Below are 27970 nucleotides of genomic sequence, written 5' to 3'. Positions count from 1 at the left end.
TAGAGTTATCATTGAATTTATTTTATTTTAAAGATATCTATGTACACCAAGTAAATACACACAGGGGGTTGTGCAGTTTGGTTTGTCTTCCACGCTGGCATGCAACATTTTGGCAGATGTGAGTGGGCAGGCCAGGTGCCCCTTGCAGTGACCCTGGCTCTGAAAGGGATGCGGTGAAGGTGGGGAGCAGGAGGAGGAGGAGGATGTGGTGTGAAGCTTCTGGTGAAGGGTTTGCGTGTGTGTTGTTTCTTTTTTATGTAAGTGAATTATATTTCCCTTACATCTTGCTAAAGAGAAGGCTGCTCCCTCTGTGTCATCTCTCTCCTCATCTGCGCTACACCCTCACATTTCCTTATGTGTTTTTAAAAGAACCATGTGGTGGCAACATTACATAAAACCCCCTGGATTCTTAAGTGCCCTGCTGGCAGCAAACATTAGCCTAAGTCCACAGGCCCACACGAACCTTCCTTCCACCCTAGTGGGTCTGGAGACAGTATGGCTTGTCTACCCCACCGTTGCCCTCTTTTCCATGAGTTGCAGCTTTAGTGCGGAGGAGCCAGATTGGACCCCCTTCCTCAGAACAATGGTTTTCAAACTACTCCACAGAATCCTCAGGGTCTCTTAGGACTGTTCAAGGGCTCATTCGCTGAGGAGCCTTTGAACAGTCAGTCCTAAGAGATGCTGAGACTTCTTCCACCAAAAAAAAAAAAAAAAAAAAAGCAAACTGCCCAGGTCTGCATTACTTTATTTTTTATATTGGGGTTCTATGTAAGATTTGTTTTGAAAAACATTTAAAAATCACCGCTTTGGATTTATTCCACACTCCACTGGTATTTTTCCCCCTGCAGTTCTCCCTAACTGCTAAAAGGAGCTCAGCAGGTAAAGGGAGCAGGGCCTCTTTTCCTTGAAGGAGTCATGGGCCAGTGCAGCCTGCGCTTACCAGCTGGCATTCCCACTCAGCTTCCTTTCCTGACTTAGAAGTTGGGTGATAGGCTGCCCTGCCGCTGGAGAATCTTGGTCTTCCTCCTAGAAAAGACTGGCTATCAGGACACCAGACTTTCTCTCCTGGTTTGGACTGGCTAGTGACCTCCATCCCTGCAGTTACCTAGAAAACCACCTTAGCACCATGTGAAAGGAGAGGATCATCTGACACTAAAACAACAGTCCTCTTCAGTATGGAGGGTGCTGCATATGGGCTGAGAATGGCTGGGAGAAGACCCCTCAGGGTCAAGCCTTAGAGCTCCCCACCTCTTGAAAATCCACCCTGCCCCTTTCTTTAAAGTGCACTTAATACCAGATGGGGACATTAGAGAAAGAACTCTTTGTGGAGAAAAAAAAAATGTATATTGGGGAAAAGTCAGCCTCCAGCTTGAAAGGAAGGCAACTAGAGAGAGAGATTTTGCCAATGAGCTGGAAGCCCCCAAACCAAAGGGTGGAGATGGGAGGAGCATGCCACCCAGTATGGAATGAGAAAGAAATCCAGCTCATCGCTTCAACTTGAGGGCACTGTGACAAAAAAAAAAAAGGCTCAGAAATTTCCCAGCCTATTCACCCCCAAACCCAAGGAATCAATCATTTTGACTACACCTGCCTGTAACCATCTCCATGGACAGATGAGCAGCCACTGACAGGCTGCTGGGAGCAGTCTGCCTCCTCCATTTTTCAAAATATTTTAAATCAACTCTGGGTTCTGGTCATGAGCTCTGGGGCAGGGAATATCAAAAGGAGCCTGAAGAAAAAGGGAAATGGTCCTTGAGCAACCCATTTCTCAGTCCAGGGGAAAACAGGAAGAGGGAGGCAAAAGGCAGACTTTGTAGGGCAGAGGTAACACCTGAATCCTTTGATTAAGGTGAGGGGTGTATGAAGAAAATTATATTTCTCAATTAGCAGCCCTTCCATTTTACCTTCCCCTGTGCTATATGTGAAAGAGGAGGGAGGAAGAGTCTATTTCTCTGTCTTATGATGCTAAGACATTCTTCTGCTTAAGGCTTTGTGTGTGTGCATGCGTGTGTGCATGTTTGTGTGCGTGTGTGTGTGTGTGTGTGTGTGAAGGGTCACAACCTTCTAGCTCCCGTTTTTCCTTTTGTCATCTCTGTGACCTCTACTCAGTGACTAACACCACTCAGTGTGAGACGAGTAGATGAGAAAGAAGAAACATTCACCCTCCTCCCTATTGCCCCAAATAAGGAAGGTAGACTATGCTTTGAAATTGCTAAATACATCAATAGATACTTGAGAATAAGACAGAAGAGAGACATAGCAGCAGCTTTTGATATATAGATACAGAGTACAAAGAGATACAGAGTAAGTAAGAGAACACATCAAACATAGTACAGTCCAACAACAGGGGTTGGGGAGGGAGTTAGTATCAGAGACCACAGGTTTGCAGCATGCTGAGAGAAGAGGCCTCAGTCCCTCTTAGAAACTGGGAAAGAAAGAGAAAGAGGGTGTGAGGGCCCAGCTTGTAGCTCAGTCACAAAACAGGAACAGGTGGCATCTGCACACACTTTGGTTTACTGTCCTGTTCCTTTAATACCAACAAGCAGACCCCCCTACCACCACCCCCCGTGACCCAGGCTTGCACCTCCACCCCTAGGCCTCCCCAACTCCTCTTCCGCATTCCTACTTCTCTGCTTCTCAGGCTTTTCTGCCTGTGTGTGCCCGGTTTACTATTCTGGGAAACCCCTGGAGAGGGCTCAGCTTAGATGCAGCCCAGTAAGAGACTGGCCATGTTCTCTGTGCCACTTCTGGGCCCTAAAGCAACCTTGGTGAGAAACCCAGTGACACACAAGAACAAAGAAGGTTCCTGTGCTGCTAAAGGAGAGCACCCGGGGACAGAGGAGGAAAAACAGGGGCTTTTCCACCTCCACTGAGCAAGATGGGAGGGGAGCGCTGACTGATTTCGTGGGGTGTTTCCTAAAGCTTACTGGTGGTATATACAGATGGGAGAAGGGTGGGACACAGGTGCAGGCGTGAAGCAAACATCGCCTTAACTAGAGATGTCTTAGTTCCAAAAACACCTATCCATCCAAAATTATTTCAGGGTGGAGGAAGAGGTGGGGTTGAGATTGCCCCCTAGGGTCTCCTGATAGATCTGCGGTCTATCACCCCTGTGTGGCTCTAATCTACAGCGGCGAAGCTCCCTTCTCTGGACGTGTGACAGTGACCCCTAGTGGCAGAAAGACAGTACTGTGGTTACCACTGTAGCCTAAGGGAAAGCAAAAGGGGGCACGGGAGGTCAGTGTCCAGATTACATGGGGCAGCACAGGCGTAGCCCCCAGCAGAGGAAAGCAGGAGTTGAGGGGTAACTACATAGTAAAAGTTTTGAGGTGATTAAAAAAAAAAAAAAAGAAGCAGCAGCAGGAAAACCAAAGAGGCTGTCAGCAAGAAGGGAAGCAACCTGAGGCTGGTCTGAGGAAGCAGCCTGACGCTACCTGAAAGTGCAGGTATGCAGCCGTGGGTGTGGGAGATTAGCTGGCTGCTGTCTCTTGGTGGAGAGGGAAAAGCTTGGCCTGGTCCTCAGCCTCATAGCCACACGGCAGGTCACTCCTGGAGGAAGAGACCCACCATGATCAGCTCCATAGAAATCAAAGTATTCCTGTCATCATGGTTACTCTGCTCTGAGAGCGTCCCTGTGAGATCACAAAGGGCAGGGACTATTTGTGTTTTCCCTGTGAGATCACAAAGGGCAGGGACTATTTGTGTTTTACAGAAATACAGGGAAACTCAAGGCCAGAGGGACGTAAATGACTTGTCCAATGTCACAAGGCTTCCAAAGGTAGGAGAGAAACCCAGTCGTCAGATGCCCACGTTGTTTTCGTCCAGACCTTATCACTGGAATAGGGAGAAGCCACAGATGGGATTGGAGGAGGGGAGATATTCTGCACTGAGGCAGGGGAATGACTGGATCTCCTGGACAACACAGTGATGAAAAGAATGAGTCTCACTCCCTCCTCCTTCCCCAAAGGCTCCAGGAACCTCCAAGTGGGGCACAAGGGAAATTTAATCATTTCTTCTGGTCCCACCCAGAGAACCCAGGGGTAGTGGGGACTGTTATACCTATTGTCATTGATATCTGTGGCATTTCCTGAAGAGATCATCATTGAGAACACAGGATTAGAAGAAGAAAAAAGGAGATTGGGTGTTAGAAACAGTTTTCGCAAACCCTCTGCCATCTTAATCCCTTAGAGAAAAAGATAAGCTGTGACACTTTCTCCTTAGTTATCCCAAGCTACATCATTATTTTGTTTGAGAAAAAGTCTCCCCAGCCCCTCACAAAGGAGAGGAAAAGGGGACTGGAAGGTAGGGGCTGGGATTGGCACGGTAATAGGAGGAATCCACTCCGAGGCAGCCTGAGACCTAAAGGGCTGAGCAGTGCTCAGGCTGTAGGTACAGGGTCACTTTTTTTTCATATGTGTTATTATTATTATTTTAGAGATGGGGCTTTATTATGTTGCCCAGGCTGAGTGCAGTGGCTGTTCACAGGTGTATTCACAGTGCACTTCAGCCTTAAGCTCCTGAGCTCAAGCAATCCTCCTATCTCAACTTCCCAAGTAGCTAGGACTACAGGTGCATGCCACCACACCTGGCTATGTGTATTTTTTTTTTAATTTGAAGCCTTGGCACACCAGAAAGGTTCAGTCAGTGTTTTTTGTAGACTAAGGTCACTTACTTTTATGCCTCTCAACTTGCCCTGAGGACCCCAAAGGTGGGATTACACATCTTTTTCACTCACCATTGTCCATGTTGGCCTTCTGGTAGGAAGCCAAGGGGCCGCCAGAAGATGTGGCTCCACTGCCGGTACAGGAGTTTGCAAAGCTGGATGGAGCAGAGGAAAGAGGCAGCCTCTGACACCCACCCTCCACTAGTCTGAGGACCACTAATCCACACTCATCCTCAGCTATAGAGCTGCTCAGCCCTCCCCATCCCCAGAGAGCAGAGGACAACAAACATGGCCACAGGCTGGGAGGGCAGACACCTACCTTCTAATCATAGGCATGAAGTTGAGAAAGGGTTTAGGAAAATAATTAAGCCACAACCAATAACTGACCCCACCCTATGCCTTCTAGGGTCCAGTGAGCCTTGGCTGGGACTCCAACCCACACGTGTGGTCACTCACTACATATCTGAGGTGGAGCTGGGTGTGGCCTGCAGGTAGAGATTCTGGTAGTTCTGGAAGAGGCTGTTGGTGTAACTGATGCACTCAGGGCTCCGGGTGCCATAGGGGTTAGTGGGTGAGGATGCTGGGTAGTGTCCAGGCCGGACAGGTTTGGCTGCAATAAAGAAAGAAAACAACCATGAGGAGGCTATGACCCTGCATTTGCCCTGGTCCCTGAGGTCATTTAGCTGGGGTTGAACTGAGTTGCTTGTAACATAATCATTTTTTTACTTTTTGGGGGGAAGTGGGATGAGGCTAGGGGTAGGTAAGAAGCAATAATCTAGTTGCTTGGCAATTAGAAATTTGCTAAATTTGCTTCAGGAGATACTCCCACCTTGCCTGCTAACACCTACTCACCAATCTGGGCAGAATGGCCCCGTTTGCCCGAGCTCTTGTAGCGAACGGCCTCCTTGATGCGGTCCACCTCCTGCTGGTACCGGCGCTTGTCCTTCATGGCGCCCTCCTTGGCCTCCTTCAGTGCACCCTCCAGGGCCTTAACTCTCTCAGCCGTAGCCCTAAGTCGTTTTTCCAATTTAGGAAGCTCACAACGCAGATCTGCATTGTCACGTACCAGCTATGGGGCAAGCCAAAGGGGAGAAGTGGAAAGGAAGGCAAGTGACGCAAGACAGTCACCCAGACGAGTGTAGGGGACAGGGGTGAGGAGAAAGAATAAAGAAAAATCAGGGGTCAGAGAAGATGGAGACCATGTTATTTCCTCAAAAGGCCTCATTGCCTTTATGTAATGGACTGTTCTGTCCAGCTCATTCCTTCTCCCAGAGCGAAGGGTGGGTGGTCAGGCATTTAAAAGTTATATAATTTTCTAGGCAGTAAAACCTGCCATCTCCACTGCAGCCCAGAACTCTTGTGACAGCGCCTTGTCCCGTCTCCATCTGGTTTCCCCCATATCTCCCAGCATGTGCCAGATCAATAGCCCCAGGGCGGCCATGGGGATGAGGGACCCCCTTCCCCAGAGAGGGCTTTTGTGGGCATGCAAAGGGTGGGGCAGCAAGGGCACAGTAGCAGTTTGGTGGCTGTGGCATTGAGGAGAATCTGTGCATGGCAGGTGCAGTGCAGAGCAGGAGCAGAAGCTGGAATTCAGGAGCCCCTGACATACACATACAGACAGGCAGAGCCCGCCCCGTAGGAAGGAAAGAAAATGTTTGAGGTCTCACAAACATTTGCACTCATTACCTTCACATTCAAGGACTTCCTGGGTTATCCCTCCCCCGTGAAATTAAGCTAGAGCCTGGTAGCAACCACCTTGCAGCCACAAAAGACTACCTGATCTTTTTACAGTTTCCACACAATGACTGGGGGCACTACAGCTTGCAAAAGGAGCAGGGCCTTGGAAGACAGCGGGTAAATCAGCATAGCGGGGAACACTGGGGGCTCAAGGGGACAAGCTAGAAACCCTTCCATGCAGTTTCCATTTGGACAATTTATGGAGTATAAGCAATGTTCTGCTGTGACAATACTTTAGCTTAATTAATATAGGGCTATAGTCCTGGCTGTTAAGATTCTGGTAACTGAGAAGTTTTTATCTCCTTTTCCTTTTTACTCTTGTGTCTGTTGAGGTAGGAAATTGTAGTGAGTCCTCTATTTATCCTATAGGTGAGTCATTTTTGTTTTTTGGGACTTTGAACAGAGGCAGAGGCTTCAATGAAGATAAAGGAAACAGTGTGTGGTTGTGTTTTTTCACGGAAATTTTTTTGGGGCTTGCTCCATAGAGCAGGGCTTTCCCATAGGCGGAGAGGCCCAGAGTAGCACACACGTGTGTGTGTGTGTTTTAAGCAACATAATATGGATTTGGACAGAGAGGGAAAGTGAATGCGGGAATGAAAATCGAATGGCAGAATTGATTTCAAATGTTTCCTATCTGCCTTTCAACTTTTCTATAATTTTGTTACTCAGTTTCATAATAAACAAAGGAAATAAAATCGTAGCAAAGCCCTCTGCAGGCCTAAATAAAATAAACTCTGTACATTATCACGGGGCACAGGTTTGGGATTCATTAAGAAAAAAAAAAGTACTGAATATTTACTATATAGGCTGGGCATTATACTGGGAGGAAAAGAAGTTTAAGTGCTAGGCTAGTGAGAATGTAAGTTTAAATGAAATCTTAAGGTAGATTTGAAAGGAAAGGAATGAAGTATAGGTTAGGGTTTATTTTATGAATTAGTTAAAAGGACCAGTTGACAGCCTGCTGAGCCTGTCCTCAAGGCTCAGATATTTAGTGCTAGGGAGAGTGCCCCTACCCAGCACGCACCAAACATTTCCTGTCCTGACTCCTTTGGACTGCCCTTCTGCCTCCCCACCCCATACCTTTGAAACCCAGTCATCCACCTAAGGAACCGCAGCAGCAAGGAGGGGGACAGAGAGGCAGCAACTTAATACACAGGAGTTTTGACTGGGGCCCCAACCAGGGGCTGGTTGGGCCATCTTAGGGACATCATTTTTTTTTTAATTGAAACACGGTCTCACTCTGTCACCTAGGCTGGAGTGCAGTGGCATGATCACAGCTCACTGCAGCCTCTACTTTCTGGGCTCAAGCAATTGCCCTACCTCAGCCTCCCAAGTAGCTGGGACTATGGGTGTGCGCCACCACATCCAGCTAATTTTTGTATTCTTTGTAGAGATGGGGTTTCGCCATGTTGCCCAGGCTTGTCTTGTACTCCTCTGCTCAAGTGATCCACCCGCCTCGGCTTCCTGAAGCGCTGGGACTACAGGCATGCACCACTGTGCCTAGCCAGGGACATCATTTAATGTCCCTGCATGCCCGCCACAGACCTAGACAGATGGAGTTCTCTCCACGAGAGAAGCCCAACTCCCTTGCTTCTTCTCATCTCCCTGCCTTCCATCTCTGGGTAACGTCTGACCAGTCTCCCTCCTGTATAGTTACAGCCCATGCCTCTGTTAGTTTCAACCTCTCCCTCCAAGGTAGGCCTGGGGAATTCCACTTTGAGCAGAGGTGGGTTAGAAACTTTGAGAAGGGAATACGGGCATGAAACAAAGAACAAGATACAAGTGGACCAAATATTGTATAAAGAAGGGATTAGTACGGAAAGTAAAAGCGAACAGTAAGGAAAACATGCAACTAGATTTTCCTGAATCCAAGGGGCCTCTCAGGATTTGGTATGCTAGGTACCTGGCCTCAAAACTTCTCTTCACTCCTTCAGCAGACGCTTACCTGTTTGTGAACCTTTGTAAGCTGTTCCAGGTTGTTCTCAAGAAAGGAAATCTTCTGCTTTTGGGAGTGAATCCCCCCACTGTCTTCGGGCTCCATTTCTGCACTCTGAGAACAGATAGAAGGAAAGACGTGGCTGTCCTGAGGCCAAACAGGTCCCACCAAGACCAGGCCAAGCCAGCCCCATGGGGGCAACAGGGGCGGGAGAAACCTAAGGATGGGAGGAGGATGTGGGGGCTGATAAGACCCCAAGGACAACACTCACTTTCTTGACTCGAGTCGTGACGTCTTGAACGAACAGCTTGCGAAGGTTGTGGAGGGTCTGGAGTTCCCGGGCCTGGAAAGAATGATGAAAAATTGGGAATAGCCAGATACCAGGTCTGTCCTATTCCTCCAGAATTATAGGAACCTCCAGTTTCTATAATCAAGTGAGTCACTTATCCTTTAGGAAAAAATGTGTCTTGATTATGCTACAGAATGGCTGCAAAAGGGCAGGAGGAATAGGATTAGGAAGAAATGTAGCCTCCCCACTCCCCAGTCCTGTGAATTTGGCACAGAAGGGAGAAGGGAACCACTCACAACTGTTTCCTCCAGACCCTTGAGGTCCTGCTTGGACTGCTCATGTCGCTCGTACAGAAATCTGTAGCAAGAGAAATAAGGGAAATGGAAAGATCCCTCAGGACTCTCCTTCCTCCTGCCTCTTCCTCTATTACTTTCATCTCCATTTAAGTATTACTATTATTGTTATTTTTTGAAACAGGGTCTCATTCTGTTACCTAGGCTAGGTAGAGTACAGTGGCACAATCAGGGCTCACTGAAGCCTCAACCTCCTGGGCTCAAGGGATCCTTCCCACCTCAGCCTCCAAGCATCTGGGACCACAGACATATGCCACCATGCCCAGCTAATTTTTTAATTTTTAGTAGAGACAGGGTTTTGCCATGTTGCCCAGGCTGGTCTCGAACTACTGAGCTCAAGCAGTCCACCTGCTTTGGCCTCCCAAAGTGCTGAGATTATAAGTGTGAGCCATCACACCCAGCCTATTATTATTTATTACACAAGTTACTCGTGTTTACTGTGCAAAAATTAGAAAAGAATTTTAAAGAGAGACATAAGATGAGTTTTTATAAAAAGCCCATGATTCTACTATTTACAGATCAAACCAACATTAACCTTCTGGTGTCCACCTTTCCAGACTCTTTTTTCTATGCCTACATATCCATGTATACATTTTTATGGGATCATACCATGCATATGGTTTTGTAACCTGTTTTTACACTGACTAGAACATCGTAAACCTCCTTCCATACTGGTCAATACTCAACGGCAGTCATTGCTGAGAGTGTCCTTTTGGTCCCGTCCCTACCTCATCATATTTTTCCCATGAGTCACCCTATCATGTCTGCATGTGTGTCCTGCCTCTGCAAGCGTGTCTGAGTTTGCAGTTCTGAGCCTACAAGGCTGTGGGCTTACAGACAAATCCATGCCACTCACGTCAGCTCCTGCAGCTTGGTGCTCTTCTCGTGTTCTTCGCTCTTCAGCTTCTCGTAGTCAGCCTGAAGCTTCTCTAGCTCTAACTGGAGCTTCTGATTTAGGCTACAGAGCATCAGAAGGTAATGGAGATGGGGGAGAAAGATGTTAATGAGGGGGAAGGGAAGGCCAGCTCTTCAAACTTCTTCCTTTTTGAACGAGTGAGTCCAGTTAGAATTGATGTGTCCACCTTCAGATACCAGAGGCAGACTCAGGCCACTGTTTCCATAATAGAGCCAGGAACCCTGACCTCTCTAATCCTGGGACCCTCAAGGATAGGGACTAGTCCTTATTCCATGTATCTCCTGAGGTGGGGCTACAAAGCTGTGGCATTGTTGAGGGAATGCCACACGGATGTTAAAGAAGCAGATCCAGAGGGGACATGTGAGTCAATACAGCAAGGTGACAGGACCCGGGAGGGGCTGGAGTCACCCTTGGGAACCCTTACTCTTTGAGCTCATCAATGGTCTTCTGCTTCTCGTTGATCTCATCCCGGAGCCGGGCCAGCTGCCGGTGATGGGCCTCCCGGTGACTTTCCATCTGCAGCTCCAGAGCCTTCTGCAAACAACCCCACCCCAAGCTCAAAGGCCAGACTCCCAGCAACAAGCTCTGTGAGGGCCAGAACAGCTTTCACCACATCAGACCCCAGTTGTCCCTGACACCTTCCCCATTCACCTTCACTTCATCTGCATCCTGGGTGTCGGGCTCCTTGTCCTTCAGGGCCACTTCATGCACAGTTTCTAAGGGAAAGAGGGGGAGACAGCTGACATCAAACCTACCTCTTTCAGAAAGAACTTCATGTTGTGACCAGAACTCCAGGCAGGGCTGGGAATGGACCCACAGGGATGTTCTTCTGTGTTAGGACTGTCCAATTTGATATAGCAGGAACAGAGAACAAGGGTGTATGGTTCATGTAAAATGAGCTACATGCAAAATCTTGGCTAACATGAGTTGGCATCCATGATTTCAAGCTAATGCTTTGAGTGAGTGATTATTGGGGTGATTTATTTTGATGTTTCTGACTTTTCTGCCCTGGACGGTGGGATGGAGGTAAAAGAAGGCCTCACCCTGGGCCTGGAGCTTGGCCAGCTCATCGCTCAAGGAGTCATAGGACTCTTCCAGGTGCCGCTTCTTTAGCTCCACACTCTGCATGTATTCCGTAAGCGAGCGGATCTTGGCCTCGTGCTGGTGGGAGAAAGTTGGTGAGAGGAAGAAGATGGAGCAAAGGACACAAACCCAGGCCACACAGATCTCCAACTCCAGCTCTCCTCCCAGCCCTCCCTCCTGCTATACTTCCCATGAGGGTGCAGGGTTGGGGGCCATTCCTATGGGGCTCTTCCTTTAGCTCCCATGGCTCAGGGGGCAGTACCCGCCTTGAGCCTTTACTTTTTTGGCCCTGATCTGCACCCCTGCCACCCCAGCTTTTCTGTCCTTGATTTCACTTGACCCCAGAACTTTGACATAAAGGTGGGTGTTAGGAGTTTTAGCCATAACCCCAGAGTAGCCTTCTTTCTCCCATGGCATCTGAAGGTTCTCAAACTTAGGCACTCACCTGAGAGATAAGGAGCTGGCAGGATGAGAGCTCCCGCCCAGTCACTTCCATCTTGCGGTGACATTCCACCTGGAGGTTCTCCAGCTGCCGGCACCGCTTGACCACAGACTTGACTTCTGATTTGATTTTGCTGATGTAGAGTCGGGCCACAGTGAACTCCTCCTCGATGGCCCCACTGATCTCCACTGGCTAAGGTGATTAAAGGAGGAAGAGATGCTTCTTGGCTGCTGGGAAGCTTTATCCTTTCCCTCCCACCTTCTACCTACCCATACACACCCACATATGCAGGGACTCAAATGGGATGGGTATTTTCCAAACGACCTTTAGCAGCTCTCTATCACCAGCATTTCACATTAAATTCCTCCGCCTGCATTTAAAAATCCAATTCTGGCCAGGCACAGTAGCTCACGCCTGTAATCCCAGCACTTTGGGAGGCCAAGGTGGGTGGATCACCTGAGGTCAGGAGTTCGAGACCAGCCTGACCAACACGGTGATGAAACCCTGTCTCTACTAAAAATACAAAATTAGCCAAGCATCATGGCACATGCCTGTAATTCCAGCTACTCAAGAGGCTGAGGCAGGAGAATCGCTTGAACCCAGGAGGCGGAGGTTGTAGTGAACCGAGATCACACCACTGCACTCCAGCCTGGGTGACAGAGTGAGACTCCATCTCAAAAAAAAAAAAAAAAAAAAAAAAAAATGCAATTCTAGGCCGGGCTCGGTGGCTCACGCCTGTAATCCCAGCACTTTGGGAGGCCGAGGTGGGTGGACTACAAGGTCATGAGTTCGAGACCAGCCTGGCCAATATGGTGAAACTCTCTCTCTACTAAAAATACAAAAAATTAGCTGGGAGTGGTGGCGTGTGCCTGTAGTCCCAGCTACTCGGGAGGCTGAAGCAGAATTGCTTGAACCCGGGAGGCAGAGGTTGCAGTGAGCCGAGATCACACCACTGCACTCCAGCCTGGCCAACAGAGCAAGACTCCATCCCCCCCAAAAAAAAATCCAATTCTGACAGTCCCCCACTTACAAATAAATCTTATAAAGCAACATGATTTTCTTTTGATCTCCTTGATCACCCAGATTATTCTCACATCCACAGATTTGCATATTTCATTCTGAACTCTGTGCCTATGCCCCACCTCTAACTCCTACTGCAAGCACTGCTCTGTTGCTGCTGCTTTTTTTTTTTTTTTTTTTTGGAGACAGAATCTCGCTCTGTTGCCCAGGCTGGAGTGCAGTGCCGCATCTCTGCTCACTGCAAGCTCCGCCTCCCGGGTTCACACCATTCTCCACGATGGTCTCAATCTCCTGACCTCGCCTCGGCCTCCCAAATTTTTTTTTTTTTTTGAGATGGAGTTTCGCTCTTGTTGACCAGGCTGGAGTGCAATGGTGCAATCTCGGCTCACTGCAACCTCTGCCTCCGGGTTCAAGCGATTCCCCTGCCTCAGCCTCCCGAGTAGCTGGGATTACAGGCATGAGCCACCACACCTGGCTAATTTTATATTTTTAGTAGACACAGTTTCTCCATGTTGAACAGGCTGGTCTCAAACTCCTGACCTCAGGTGATCCACCCGCCTCGGCCTCCCAAAGTGCTGGCATTACAGGCGTGAGCCACCATGTACAGCCTTTTTTTTTTTTTTTAAGACAAGGTCTGGCTCTGTCGCCCAGGCTGGAGTGCAGTAGCTCAGTCATGGCTCACTGCAGCCTCAACCTCCCATACTCAGATGATTCTCCCACCTCAGCCTCTCAAGTAGCTGGTACTATAGGCGTGTGCCACCACGCCCAGCTAATCGTTTGTATTTTTTGTAAAGATAGGGTTTCACTATGTCACCCAGGCTGGTCATGAACTCCTGGGCTCAAGCAATCCACCTGTCTCAGCCTCCCAAAATGTTGGGATTACAGGCATGAACCACCATGCCTGGCCTCCATTGCTTCTTTATTCAGCACCCTTTAGAATTTTTTTTTTTTTTTTTTTAAGGCAGAGTCTCACTCTAACCCAGGCTAGAGTGCAGTGGTGTGATCTTGATTCACTGCAACCTCCAACTTCTAGGTTGAAGCGATTCTCCTGCCTCAGTCTCCTGAGTAGCTGGAATTACAGGTGCATGTCACCACGCCTGGCTAATTTTTGTATTTTTAGTAGAGACAGGGTTTCGCCATGTTGGCGAGGTCAGGTCTCAAACTACTGACCTCAAGTGATCCACCCGCCTCGGCCTCCCAAAGTGCTGGGATTACAGTGGTGAGCCACTGCGCCCAACCTAGAATGTATCTTTTCAATTGGGTCTATGCAAGCCTCTACCTGTCTTCCTGGGTCTAGTTCAAAGGCATGTTTCCTGGCTCTCTGGCTGCCTTTCTCAGTATCTGTGAAGGCCTGGATGGCTCATCTTGCATCTTCCACTAGTGCCCAGCCTGAACAAGGCTGCTGTCTCTCACCACTCACCAGCTTAATCTCCCCGTTGCCCACAATGACACTGAACTCGCTCAGATCCTTCATCAGCCCGTTCAGCACCTCAGCAATTCGTTTTCGCTGGTGTCCGCTGACCTCCTGTAGCCGCTGCAACTCAGACTCCAGGGACAGCATGGTGGCCTGGGGACAGCCCCTCAGGTCATTCCTGTTGCCATCCTCCTGCTCCCCTGCCCAGCCCAGGCAGAGGCCTCTCCCTTCATGCAAGACCCTGAGGGCTGCTATGAAGAGAACACAGGTCCTGCAGAAGAGTCTGGAAGACAGAGGGACTGAGAGGGGAAAGTGCAGTGACAGAGTTGGGGAGGGACTCACAATGCACTGAACAGCAGTGCAGAGGTGCAGCCACCATACAGCCCTGGAAGGGTGCAGAGGTCCCCTTGACATGGGAGATGTTCTGTGGTCAGGGAACTGTTGGGCCATTGGCACACCACTTACCACCTTCTGAGACAGCTCATCCACCAGAAGCTGGTTCTGCTGGCTCTTCTCCTCCACCTCCTGGGACTTCTGGTCATAGTTCACAGCCAGCTCCTCCAGGGCCTGCAGCACTTCCTTCACCTCATCCTTAGCGGCATCATTCTCTGATTGCAGGTGGCTCAGCTCCTGCTGGACCTTCTCGTTGTCTCCTCGGGTGGACACCAGCAGCTTCAAGGGAGAGGAGTGGCATGTGGGAAAGCTCACTGCCAGTGACCATTTGTATGGCCTTGGGTCTGGGAAGCTGAGCCCCCACCCTACCCAAAATAAAGAGTTAAGAGGAAGTGGGCTTTAGGCTTCATAGAAATAGGGCAACAGAATGAAGAATGAAGAAGCCCCCAGACTTTAAAATTTGTGCTTTAAGAAAAGCCCCAGCTGGGTGCAGTGGCTCACGCCTGTAATTCCAGCACTTTGGGAGGCCTAGGTAGGCAGATTGCCTGAGCTCAGGAGTTCGAGACCAGCCTGGGTAACATGGCAAAACTCCATCTCTACAAAAAATACAAAAATTAGCCATGTGTGGTGGTGCACTTGTAGTCCCAGCTACTTAGGGGGCTGAGGCAGGAGGACTGCTTGACCCTGGAATATCGAGGCTGCAGTGAGCTGAGATTGCACCACTGCATTCCAACCTAGGTAACAAATTGAGACTCTATCTCTAAAAAAAAAAAAAGAAAGAAAGAAAAAAAGAAAAAGAAAAGAAAAGCCCCAGTGAGGTTTCCCAGACTTATGCCATTTGGGGGAGTGATTAATCCCCAAGCAGAAAGCCCCTTCTTCCATCTGATTTTAAAAAGGTCTATTCCATGCCTTCCAGTGATGAACAGAACCCCTTTCCTCTCACGTCCTGCCCTCCCTCCTGTTACCTCTTCCTGGTCCAGCATTTGCTGCTTGAGCTTCTCTATGAGTTGGCTTTGCTGGTTGATTTCATCATCCTGTTGGAGGCAACAGGGAAAGACAGGTGAAGGGAAGCTGCTCCTTCCAGTTTAGACGTTAAGAAGTTTGGGGGTAGAGGCAGGATCTTGATAAAAATCCAGATAGTATAAGCTTTGAGTTAGAAACCCCATATCCTACAGGAAGATCGGTTGAGGCCAGGAGTTCAAGGCCAGCCTGGGCAACATAGTGAGACCCTGTCTCTACAAAAAATTTAAAATATTAGCTAGCTTGGTGGTGCATGCCTTTAATCCCAGCGCATTGAAAGGCCAAGGCCGAGCCGGGCACGGTGGCTCACGCCTGTAATCCCAGCACTTTGGGAGGCTGAGGCGGGCGGATCACAAGGTCAGGAGATCGAGACCATCCTGGCTAACATGGTGAAACCCCGTCTCTACTAAAAATACAAAAAAATTAGCCGGGCGTGGTGGCGGGCGCCTGTAGTCCCAGCTACTCGGGAAGCTGAGGCAGGAGAATGGCGTGAACCCGGGAGGCGGAGCTTGCAGTGAGCCGAGATCGCGCCACTGCACTCCAGACTGGGCGAGAGCGAGACTCCGTCTCAAAAAAAAAAAAAAAAAAAAGAAAGGCCAAGGCGGGAGGGTCACTTGAGGCCAGGAGTTTGAGACCAGCCTGGGCAACGAAGTGAGACTCCAACTCTACCAAAAAAAAAAAAAAAAAAATTAGCTGGGCGTGGTGGTGTGCACCTGTAGTCCCAGCTGCTTCGGAGGCTGAGGTTGGGGGGGATCCCTTGAGCCCAGGAGTTTGAGGCTGCAGTGAGCTATTACTGCACCACTGCACTTCAGCCTGAGTAACAAAGCAAGACTCTTTCTCTCAAAGCAAAATAATAATAATAAATGAAAATAAAAATACTTTTATGAAGAATTATTAATGAAGTAGGAAATTGTGCATAATATAATGCTGAATGAAAAAAATCAGATGTATAATTACATATACAGGCCGGGCACGGTGGCTCACGCCTGTAATCCAAGCACTTCGGGGGGCCGAGGCGGGCGGATCACCAGAGGTCAGCTTAGCCAACACGGTGAAACTCTGTTTCTACCAAAAATACAAAAATTAGCCAGGCGTGGTGGCATGCGCCTGTAATCCCAGCTACTCTGGAGGCTGAGGCAGGAGAATCACTTGAACCCGAGAGGCAGAGGTTGCAGTGAACCACAATCGTGCCACTGCACTCTAGCCTGGGCGACACAGCAAGACCCTGTCTCAAAAAAAAAAAAAAATTACATATACAGTATAACTCAATTGCATGATATATGCACAGAGAAAAGCAAAATGTTAAGTGTTATCTGAATAGTGGATGATATTAATTTTCTTCTATACATCTATATTGATTTTTCCACATTTCAAGCATGAGCATTTATCCCTTTTAAAACCAGAAAGAAGCAATATAAGTGATTTTCTTTGATCCCCTACCTCTCATCCCACCTGGCGTGCCTCAGTGCCCTGCCTGGCCGCCCTCACCTTGTCGTCAAGCTGCTTATAGAGACGGCGGATCTCCTCCTCGTATTTCTGCCGCTCCTCTGGCGCGATGCGCACCACAATGGATGAGTTGTCATTCACAGGGGTCTCCTCACAGAGCTCGGCTCCCAGGGCTGCCTCCTCTCCAGCCAGGCGCTCTGTCTCAGGCACATTCTCTCCTGCAAAGGGGCAGGACAAGGTGAGAGATGGGAGAAGAAGCTGCATCCTTCCTTCTCACTCACCATGCCCCTTGAACTCTCTTGCCAGGTGGACCTTCTACCTTTTGGGAGTCTGGGAGGTAGGTAGTCAGGCCCCTCCCTTCCCCCATGACTGCTGTACTGCACCTGTCCAGAAACACAGCCCCTCTTCTTGGAGATTGGCCTGGCCAGAAACATCACCCAAACAGAGTTGGCTCCCAAACCTCCTCCTCCTCCTCCCACTGCACCTCACTCCCACCTATCCCTCTCTAACCATTGCGCCACCGGCTCAGCTCAGCCTCCAGCTTCGCAATGGTCTCCTTCTGGGCCTTTGTCTTCTCCTTCTCCTTCTCATATTTCTTCTTCCACTGCTCAGCAGTCAACTCCAGATTTACTGAGGCAGTGTTCTTAATGGTCTTTGCCCTGGGTGAGGAGAAGAGGAACAAGGAGATGAGACCAACATTAGACTTGGGTGACCCTGAGGAGAGAGAGCCGCAGAGGCTGGGATGGTAAGCTGGGTACCAGGGATCCCTCTGGGGACCCTGCCACTGACCGCTGCCCAAACATCAGGGTGGACTTGGTCTCTGCATCATTATAACTGGACGGTGAGCAACAGATGAACATAGTCGTCCGGCAGTTTCCCCCGAGAGAGTCCTGGAGAATCCTTGTCATTTTGCTGTCACGATATGGAACATAGCTTTTCTGGGGGAGGAAGGAGACCATGAATCAGAAATAAACAAATAGAATTCAACAGGGAATCAGAAAGGATAGAGGTGCCACCCGGGGATCAAGCAACCCATGAATTGGGGCGTGATTATATGGTGGCATTAGCAGGTGGGGGAGGAGATGGGGTGGGGCTTGAGGGGTGAGGGGACCTAAGGATCACTCACAGTGCCCTCAGCCAGTGCGGAGATCACATTGCCCAGAGCTGACAGTGACTTGTTGATATTCTTTGCCTCGTCCAGCACGGCTCCCTCTGCTCCAGTCTTGCTGACCTACCAGGGCAGTAAGAGATGAGTGTGTATGAGCAGCTGCACATGGAGAGGGCTGTCACCACCTCGTTCCAGGGCTCAGTCCACAGAGAAAGGAAGGAACAGGGAAGAAGATGGAGTAAAAGGGATGCTTGGCTGGGATTCAGGAAGGCCCTTCCTCTGTTCCCCTAAACTGTCTTGTCAAACACCACATTGCCCCTAACCCCTGCCACATATTACATGATTCCTTTTTTTTTTTTTTTTAGATGGAGTTTCGCTCTTGTTGCCCAGGCTGGAGTGCAATGGTGCGATCTCGGCTCACCACAACCTCCACCTCCCAGGTTCAAGTGGTTATCCTGCCTCAGCCTCCTGAGTAGCTGGGATTACAGGCATGTGCCACCACGCCCGGCTAATTTTGCATTTTTTGTAGAGATGGGGTTTCTCTATGTTGGCCAGGCTGGTCTCGAACTCCCGACCTCAGGTGATCCACCCACCTCAGCCTCTCAAAGTGCTGGGATTACAGGTGTGAGCCACCGTGCCCAGCCATATGATTCCATTTATATGAAATGTTCAGGATAGGCAAATCCATAGAGACAGAAAGTAGATTAGAAGTTGACAGGGGATGGGGTTAGGGGACAATGGAGAGTGACTGTGAATGGAAGATGACAGTGTTCTAGAATTGGATAGCGTAATGGTTGCACAACCTTGGGAACGTACTACAAACAACTGAATTGCACTTTAAAATGGTGAACTTTATGGTATGTGAATTATATCCCAATACAAATCATTTTTTAGTTAAAAAAAGAGCCGGCCGGGCACAGTGGCTCATGCCTGTAGTCCCAGCACTTTGGGAGGCCGAGGCAGGTGGGTCCCAAGGTCAGGAGTTCGAGACCAGCCTGGCCAACATGGTGAAACCCCATCTCTACTAAAAATACAAAAATTAGCTGGGCTTGGTGGCGGGAGCCTGTAATCCCAGCTACTAGGGAGGCTGAGGCAGGAGAATCGCTTGAACCTGGGAGGCGGGGGTTGCAGTGAGCCGAGAGCGTGCCACTGCACTCCAGCCTGGGTGACAGAGCAAGAATCCGTCTCAAAAAAAAAAAAAAAAAAAAGAGCCAAGGACCAGCCTGGCCAATATAGTGAAATCCCGTCTCTACTAAAAACACAAAAAATTAGCCGGGCGTGGTGGCGGGCACCTGTAATCCCAGCTGCTTGGGAGGCTGAGGCAGGAGAATCACTTGAACCCAGGAGGCGGAGGTTGCAGTGAACAGGGATCGTACCACTGCAAGCCAGCCCAGGCGACAGAGTGAGACTCTGTCTAAAAAAAAAAAAAAGAGCCAAGGCTTCCACCCACCCCATATCCACAGGACCCCCTACCTTCTCACTCCCTGCCAGGTCCACCAGATACAGCTTCCCACTGAGCTTCTGCTCCGTTTCCATGTTCTCCTGCTTGATGTTGATGAGGAAGATGCTGTGGCTCCGAGAGCTGTGTTCATTCATGTCTGCAGGAGCAAGGGAGAAACAGGACCTGCAACACCCTGCAGAACTGAGATCCTCAGCCCCCGGCTTCCACTGACCCCAGCCCCGCCCACCCAGAGAGAAGGTGCCCACCAGGACTAGCCCTGCTGCCACATCTCCCAGGCAGCAGGGTCCCACAGACAAGGGGTCCTCCTCCTCTGGGGGGCACAGTTTCCTTGCTCACTTTTGAGTCCCTCTACCCCAGAGGACACAGAACACAGGTGGATCCTCGGACTCGAGAGATCCCCTTGTATCCTCACTCACTGGTGACAGCCACATGACGATTTGATTTCCCTTCATCAATCACATCCAGAATCTCCTCCGGGCTGGACACAAAGCGTTCAGTACAACCCTGTGGGGGACAAATGGACAGTGACCCATAAGCTTTGTTTTTTAAGTTTGTATTTATTTATTTTTATTATTATTATTTTCTTTTGAGATGGAGTCTCGCTCTGTTGCCCAGGCTGGAGTGCAGTGTCGAGATCTCAGCTCACTGCAACCTCCACCTCCCAGGTTCAAGCGATTCTCCTGCCTCAGCCTCCCGAGTAGCTGGGATTACAGGCATGAGCCACCACGCCCAGCTAATTTTTGTATTTTTAGTAGAGACGGGGTTTCACCATGTTGGTCAGGCTGGTCTCAAAGTCCTGACCTCATGATCCGCCTGCCTCGGCCTCCCAAAGTGCTGGGATTACAGGCGTGAGCCACCGCGCCCTGCTTTGTATTTATTTTTATCTTATGTATTTACTACTTTTTTGAAACAGCAGCGGGCACGGTGGCTCACACCTGTAATCCCAGCACTTTGGTTTGGGAGGCCAAGGCGGATGGATCACCTGAGGTCAGGAGTTCCTGACCAGCCTGGCCAACATGGCAAAATCCCATCTCCACTAAAAATACAAAATTAGCCAGACGTGGTGGCACATGCCTGTAATTCCAGCTACTCAGGAGGCTGAGGCAGGAGAATCACTTGAACCCGGGAGGCTGAGGTTGCAGTGAGCCAAGATCGGGCGCCATTGTACCCCAGCCTGGGCAACAAGAGAGAAACTCTGTCTCAAAAAAAAAAAAAAAAAAAAAAAGTGTCACAGCCAGGTGCAGTGGCTTATGCCTGTAATGCCAGCACACTGGGAGGCCGAGGTGGGCAGATCACCTGAGGTCAGGAGTTCGAGACCAGCCTGGCTAACATGGTGAAACCCCATCTCTACTAAAAATACAAAAATTAGCTGGGAGTGGTAACATGCACCTATAATCCCAGCTGCTTGGGAGGCTGAGGCAGGAGAATCGCTTGAACCCAGGAGGCGGAGGTTGCAGTGAGCCAAGATCATGCCATTGCACTCCAGCCTGGGCGACAGAGCGAGAATCTGTCTCAAAAAAAAAAAAAAAAAGTGTCTCTCTACTACACAGGCTGGAGTGCAGTGGTGCTATCATGGCTCACTGTAATCTCAAACTCCTGAGCTCAAGCAATCCTTCCGCCTCAGCCTCCTGAGTAGCTGGGACTACAAGTGTGTGCCACCATGTCTGACACTTTTTTTTTTTTTTTTTAAACAAGAGACTGGGCATAGTGGCTCATGCCTATAATCCCAGCACTTTGGGAGGCTGAGGCAGGTGGATCACCTGAGGTCAGGAGTTAGAGACCAGCCTGGCCAACATGGTGAAACCCCATCTCTACTAAAAATACTAAAATTAGCCAGGCGTGATGGCACGTGCCTATAGTCCCAGCTACTCGAGAGCCTGACGCAGGAGAATCGTTTGAACCCGGGACCGGGAGGTTGCAGTGACCCTAGATCGAGCCACTGCACTCCAGCCTGGGCAACAAAGTGAGACTCTGTCTCCAAAAAAAAAAAAAAAAAAAGAATTAAATTAAATAAGAGAGACAGGGTCTTGCTATGTTGCTATGTTGGCCAGGCTGATCTTAAACTCCTCAGGTGATCCTCTCACCTCAGCCTTCTAAAGTGTTGGGATTACAGGCATGAGCCACGGCCCCCAGGCATGTCTTCCAGTAAACTTTGATTTGCAAATTAAATTGCATGCACGCTGACCAATGACCTTTCAAGACAGTATCTTTTCTTTTCTTCCTTTTTTTTAAAGACAGGTTCTCACTCTGTCGCCCAGGCTGGAGTGCAGTGGCGCAATCTCGGCTCACGGCAACCTCTGCCTCCCAGGTTCAAGAGATTCTCCTGCCTCAGTGTCCCAAGTAGCTGGGATTACAGGCATGTGCCACCACGCCCAGTTAATTTTTTGTATTTTTAGTAGAAATGGGGTTTCACCATATTGGCCAGGCTGGTCTTGAACTCCCGGCCTCAAGTGATCCACCCACCTCAGCCTCCCAAAGTGCTGGGATTACAGGTGTGAGCCACCATGCCCAGCCAAGACAGTATCTTTTCTGATCCCCTAGACTCTCCCTGGCCCCTAGGCACATCTCATTCCTCCAGGATATCCACCCTCCAACTTCAGGGTCACTGACCTATGCTCCTCCCCCACCCACACTCTCAATACACTGGCCGCACATAGGTGCCCCACACCCACTCTCACCTTGACAAATGGCACCCGGTTCTTGTCCTCGTGCACAGACAGATTTGTCTTGGTCACTGAATCAAAAGAATGCAGGGTAAGCAAGACTAGTACTTCCACCGCCCCCACCTGCATCTTGCAGTCGGCTCAGATGGTGGTTTTCTTCTCTATGCTAAAGGAAGACTCTCCCTGTGAAGCCTAAACTCCCTGCAAGAGCTGAAGGCTCAGTTCTTCCTCCTTCTCCTCCTCAGAGCTCCTGCTCCCTGGCCCCAGATCCTCTCGAACTGTTTATATGTAGTCCTTGGCTGCTAAGCTCATCTCCTGACCTTCTCAGTTTTTGGAAATTCTGGTGAATGGAGCCAAAGGACTTGGGTGCTGTGTGCCCTCTGCATCTCTTGTCAATTGGTACCTAATTCCAAATGCAACGTGAGCTCTTTTCTCCACCCTCCTCACACACCCTCACCCACTGGGACAAAACACTCACCATCCAGAAGGTCACGAATTTTGTCCAGGTAAATTTCAAAGTAAGAAACCTGGTTAAGAAGAAAGAAGGAGTGTGAAGTAAAGAGGGCCTATCTTAAATCTAGTTCAGGAATCCCATACTAATGTGACCTGCTCAAACGGTGGTGGTGGGAGGAAAAGAACAGAAGAGAACACCTTGAAAAAGAACTGCGGTAACCGTAAAAGGAAGTCAAGTTGGGGAGCCCAGGTTCTTCAGTGTGTTTATTTTAGATCTTCCCCTCCCAGTCCCCATCTGAATGCCCAGCTGTCGTGCCCTGGTCACCTTGATGTGGAACTCAAGGTTCTCATCCATGGAGTAGATGTGGTTGAAGATGTCTCGGGCAATTCGAGGAATGATTCCCATCAGCTGAGGGTCGTGCAGCTTTCCCTGGTGAGTGAAGGTATTTGAGAGTGAAGCTGGAGCTCAGGGAGAATGAGACAACTCAGCTGTATGCAGGTGAACACCAAGGTAAGAGTCAATAAGAAGAACATCCTAAGTTAGGAGATGGTCACCACCATGTCTGCCTTTTAGAGGAGCAAGGAGATAATTGAGTAGCCCTTTGGACTTCCATTGCTTTTCCCGATCAAAAGAAGACTGGAGTAGTGGAAAGGATGATCCATTGCAGTGGGTTGAAGGGAGATTCCATTAAACTTCCCCTAATATTGCCCTTCAGTTCATCCTCTGTACTCATCTATCTGCCTCTGGACCAGGCAATCCTTGATTCCTAGATCTTCCCCCACTGAGATTCCCCGATCTTCCATTAATACTCCTAGCCCCTCAACCACCAGAGCCAGAACCCTCACCTCCATGGTATGTGTTTTCCCTGAGGATGTCTGTCCATAAGCAAAAATGGTGCCATTGTAGCCAGCAAGGACATCTGGAAGAGAAAGTAGGGAAAGAGTACTAGTGGAGATAGGTCAGGTAGGAAATTGGGTGCTGAGAAGAGACATTCTAAAAATAAATCTATTACCTTTGACAATCTGCATGGCACATGCATGATAAACTTGCTCCTGAGTCGTGTTTGGGGGGAATACACGGTCAAAAACATATGGCTTTCCCTGGAATGAAAATAAAAGATATTAGATATCAACAGGCAGGATGTGAGGGAAAAGAAATACCACAACCTCCTTCCAGCAGCTGAGAAAGGCACCCTTTTCTTCAATGCCTTTAATGAACAGAAATGTGGGAGAATGGCCTGGCGTGGTGGCTCACACCTGTGATCCCAGCATTTTAAGAGGCTGAGGTGGGCGGATCATGAGGTCAGGAGTTCAAGACCAGCCTGGCCAATATGGTGAAACCCCGTCTCTACTAAAAATACAAAAATTAGCCGGGTGTGGTGGCACGTGCCTGTAGTCCCAGCTACTCAGGAGGCTGAGGCAGGAGAATCGCTTGAACCCGGGAGGCAGTTGCAGTGAGCTGAGATTGCGCCACTGCACTCCAGTCTGGCAACAGAGCAAGACTCCATCTCAAAAAAAAAAAAAAAAAAGAAGAAGAAAAGAAAAGAAATGTGGGAAGAATAAGAGAAACTAAAGGTACTGATGCCAGGAGTTGTGTCTGTGTGGTAGAGGAGTGTCGCACAGTGAGATTGTGTTAGGGGATCTTAGTCATGGTGTGATGATTGAGCACTCCACTACCCAAAACTCCTCCCTGGGAAACCAGATGAAAAAAGACAATAGGGCCACAGGTGATGAAAACTGAAGAACAATTCATTAACGCTAAAAAGTATCTCAAGCTAGAAATATCTTCCTCAACAGATCCACGTACCCTGATATGGAAAGATCTTCAGATGTACTAAGTGAAAGATGCAAAGTTAGTGACATATATGTATAGCATGTTCCCTACCATGTAAATGAAATTCAGTCTACACTGAGAGCCTCTGTGGAAACATTAACACAAGCTCTCTCTCTTTGTGAAAGGAATATATGAAATCAGATATGTGGGTCTCCCTTTAAGAACAGAACAAGCTTTAATTAAAGAAGAACTGTGGGCCAGGTGTGGTGGCTCAAGCCTGTAATCCCAGCACTTTGGGAGGCCAAGGTAGGTGGATCACCTGAGGTCAGGAGTTTGAGACCAGCCTGGCCAACATGCTGAAACCCCCATCTCTACTAAAAATACAAAAATTAGCCGGGCGTGGTGGCAGGCACCTGTAATCCCAGCTACGCAGGAGGCTGAGGCAGGAGAATCGCTTGAACCTAGGAGGTGGAGGTTGCAGTGAGCCAAGATTGCACCATTGCACTCCAGCCTGGGGGACAAGAGCAAGACTTCGTCTCAAAAAAAAAAAAAAGAACTGTGAAGCAAATCATTCAGACCTATAAATCCTTGTTTAATTCAGGAATATGTTGTAAATCACGTGTGCTGATAAGAATGATAAAGATACAAAATACTTACAACTTAGGGAGCTAACCAATGAATATATTTGATGGCTAATCACATTAGAGGTAAATCTCTGGGAAGAGTAAATGAGACAATGCTTGTTCTCTATCATAGGTGACTGACTTGTCAAATTGTTTTACTACAGAGTCCATCTTTATCCAATCGAAACGTAAACCTCAAGATCTACAGATGCCAGAGTTTGCAGAGTTTGGGAGATATGTTTTAACTAATTAAGGAAAGTTGTAAACCTTGGCTAGAGCTGGAGATGTGGCTCTAGGTATAGCAATAACATTGCATGAATATATACAGAATTTTTTTTCTAGAAGGAATTATACAAAAGTGTTAACAGTGGTTACTTTGAGGAGAGAAACTGAGAGAAAGGCTTTTATTTTTCATTTCGTATCCTGCATGCTTTACATTTTTAAACTACGTACAAGCATTATATTTAAAAAAAGTTTTAATGGCAGCCGGGAGCGTTGGCTCACGCCTGTAATCCCAGCACTTTGGGAGGCCGAGGCTGGCGGATCATGAGGTCAGGAGATCGAGACTATCCTGGCTAACACAGTGAAACCCCGTCTCTACTAAAAATACAAAAAAAAAAAAATAGCCGGGCGTGGTGGCGGGCGCCTGTAGTCCCAGCTACTTGGGAGGCTGAGGCAGGAGAATGGCATGAACCTGGAAGGCGGAGGTTGCAGTGAGCCGGGATCGTGCCACCGCCCTCCAGCCTGGACGACAGAGCAAGACTCCGTCTCAAAAAAAAAAAAAAAAAAAAGTTTTAATGGCAAAGAAGAGATAATCGTGTATTCTTTTCTTCTCTATATTTCTTTGTATAAAAGAAAACTAATAAACGTTTTTTAATATTAAAACAATTAAATCTGGCTTATAGAAAAAAATCCTACCTAAAATATTTATCCAGTCTCTCTGTGGTGAAAGCCTCTGAAGCCCAAGAAACAGAATCCACAAAGGAAAAGAAGTTAGAAGAGTGCTCTCTGTAAAGTACCAACTGATAGAACCTTTCTGGAGGACAATTCTATTAAATATTTAAATGTCCATACTGTTCATAGTCTGTACCAGGATTCCAGTGCTAAGATTTCCTTTTACAAAACACCTGCTGGGCTGGGCACGGTGACTCATGCCTGCAATCCCAGCACTTTGGGAGGCTGAGGCAGGCAGATCACTTGAGGTCAGGAGTTTAAGACCAGCCTGGGCAACATGGTGAAACCCCATCTCTACAAAAAATACAAAAATTAGCTGGGTGTGGTGATGCACACCTGTAATTCCAGCTACTCAGGAGGCTGAGATGGGAGAATTACCTGAGCTCAAAAGGCAGAGGTTGCAGTGAGCCAAGATCAGGCCACTGCACTCCAGCCTGGGTGACAGAGAAAGATCCTGCATCAAACAAACAAACAAACAAACAAACAAACAATCAAAAAAATCTCTCTATTTTCTTTTCTTTCTTTTTCTTGAGTCAGGGTCTCATCTGTCATGCAGGCTGGAGTACAGTGGCGAAATCACAGCTCACTGCAGTCGCAACCTCCCGGGCCCAAGCAATCCTCCCAAGTAGCTGGGACCACAGGCACATATCACTATATCTGCCTAATTTTGTTTATTTTTTGTAGAGGCAGAGTCTCACCATGTTGCCTGGGCTGGTCTCAAACTCCTGGGCTCAAGCAATCCACCCACCTCAGCCTCCCAAAGTACTAGGATTGCAAGCGTGAACCACCATGCCCCGCCTTAAAAACTCTCATAAATTAGTAACAAAAAGACAAAAACTAAACAGAAAAAGGTGAACAAGAACTAGAAACAAGCAACAGAAGAAGAAACATAAATGTTCAGTAATCATGAAGGTGCTCAACATTTTCCAAGAAAAGAAACTGAAATGGTAAAATTTCTTTTCACCTCTCAAACTGGAAAACAAAATTTGCATTGTAATACCTAGTGTAGATGTGGGTTCAAAAAAGTGAAAACTTTCATTATTTTCTGGTTGGAGAGTACATCCATATAACAATTCAAAAATGCATAATCAAAAGCCTTAAATTTTACATATCCATTGATCTAGAAATTCTACTTCTAAGAATTGATATCATGGAAATGAAAATTTTGCTACAAGGATGTTTATCATCACATTGCTTATAATAATGAGAAATTGAAGACGACTTAAAGGAGTAACATTTAGGAGACTGGTTAACCTAAGGAGTGGATTAAATTATAGCATATACATATATTTTATTCCTCACTGTTATTTAAAATAATGCCATAACTGGCTAGGCATGGTGGCTCACGCCTGTAATCTCAGCACTTTGGGAGGCCAAGGCAGGCAGATTACTTGAGGTCAGGAGTTCGAGACTAGCCTGGCCAACATGGTGAAACCCTGTCTCTACTAAAAATACAAAAATTAGCTGGGCATAGTGGTGCATGCCTGTAATCTCAGCTACTTGGGAGGCTGAGGCACAAGAATCGCTTGAACCCAGGAGGCAGAGGTTGCAGTGAGCCGAGATCGCACCACCGCACTCCAGCCTGAGCAACAAAGTGAGACTCTATCTCAAAAAAATAAATAAATAAAATAAAAATATCATGATAGAACATTAATAAATAAAACGTCAATATATCTCAAAAACATGTTGAAAGAATCCAAACACAAAAGAGCACATACTGTATTACTCCCTTCATATGAAGTTCAAGAATGGACAGAACTTATCTGTAGTGCTAGAAGTCAAAACAGCAGCTACCTGTATTGTGGTAACAACATACAAGTGGTATTTACAGGAAGAGGATATGAAGGAGCTTTCAGGAGTGACAGAAATGTTCTAGATCTTGATCTGTGTAGTGGTTACATGGGTGTCTACATATGTTATAAAATTCATCAAGCTGTTTGCCTAAGATCTGTACACTGTATGTAAATTATATCACTATCATAAATTATAACTTCATAAAATGATGTTATAGTGGCTCTTAAACATTAAAATACATTAATTAATATTAATTAATGCTCGACCTCACTGTTAATAAGCAAAATGCATATTAAAACTGTGAAACACCATTTTTACCTATGAAAGTGGCCAAAATAAAATAGACAACGCATTACACTGGTGAGAATGTGAGTAAATAGATATTCACACATACTGCTGAGGGTACGTAGAAATTGGAGACAACTCT

The 27970-nt window shown here is 47.9% G+C and overlaps 1 protein-coding gene across 1 annotated transcript in view; it reads right to left on the bottom strand.

The window, feature by feature from the left end:
- Positions 1-5: 5 nt before the first annotated feature.
- KIF5A (kinesin family member 5A) overlaps positions 6-27970 on the bottom strand; it is a 37227-nt gene continuing 9262 nt past the window's right edge. The window contains exons 2-29 of the mRNA XM_054445730.1: positions 23412-23499; positions 23245-23318; positions 22724-22828; positions 22424-22472; positions 21961-22016; positions 19699-19786; positions 19294-19418; positions 17839-17943; positions 17502-17650; positions 17223-17371; positions 16755-16930; positions 15212-15280; positions 14319-14525; positions 13860-14006; positions 11423-11611; positions 10938-11055; positions 10546-10610; positions 10319-10428; positions 9835-9936; positions 8922-8982; positions 8608-8679; positions 8346-8450; positions 5516-5732; positions 5120-5273; positions 4736-4818; positions 4060-4087; positions 3435-3549; positions 6-2425 (exon numbers count right to left, since the gene is read on the bottom strand). Of these exons, the coding sequence (XP_054301705.1) occupies positions 3471-3549; positions 4060-4087; positions 4736-4818; positions 5120-5273; positions 5516-5732; positions 8346-8450; positions 8608-8679; positions 8922-8982; positions 9835-9936; positions 10319-10428; positions 10546-10610; positions 10938-11055; positions 11423-11611; positions 13860-14006; positions 14319-14525; positions 15212-15280; positions 16755-16930; positions 17223-17371; positions 17502-17650; positions 17839-17943; positions 19294-19418; positions 19699-19786; positions 21961-22016; positions 22424-22472; positions 22724-22828; positions 23245-23318; positions 23412-23499 (2970 nt within the window). The 3' untranslated portion in view covers positions 6-2425; positions 3435-3470. The remainder of the gene's footprint in view (positions 2426-3434; positions 3550-4059; positions 4088-4735; positions 4819-5119; positions 5274-5515; positions 5733-8345; positions 8451-8607; positions 8680-8921; positions 8983-9834; positions 9937-10318; positions 10429-10545; positions 10611-10937; positions 11056-11422; positions 11612-13859; positions 14007-14318; positions 14526-15211; positions 15281-16754; positions 16931-17222; positions 17372-17501; positions 17651-17838; positions 17944-19293; positions 19419-19698; positions 19787-21960; positions 22017-22423; positions 22473-22723; positions 22829-23244; positions 23319-23411; positions 23500-27970) is intronic.

This window comes from Pongo pygmaeus, chromosome 10 (assembly GCF_028885625.2).
Source record: "Pongo pygmaeus isolate AG05252 chromosome 10, NHGRI_mPonPyg2-v2.0_pri, whole genome shotgun sequence".
Lineage (NCBI taxonomy): Eukaryota > Metazoa > Chordata > Mammalia > Primates > Hominidae > Pongo > Pongo pygmaeus.
The sequence above is the reverse complement of the archived record's forward strand: the minus strand, read 5'-3'. Positions and strand labels throughout refer to the sequence as shown.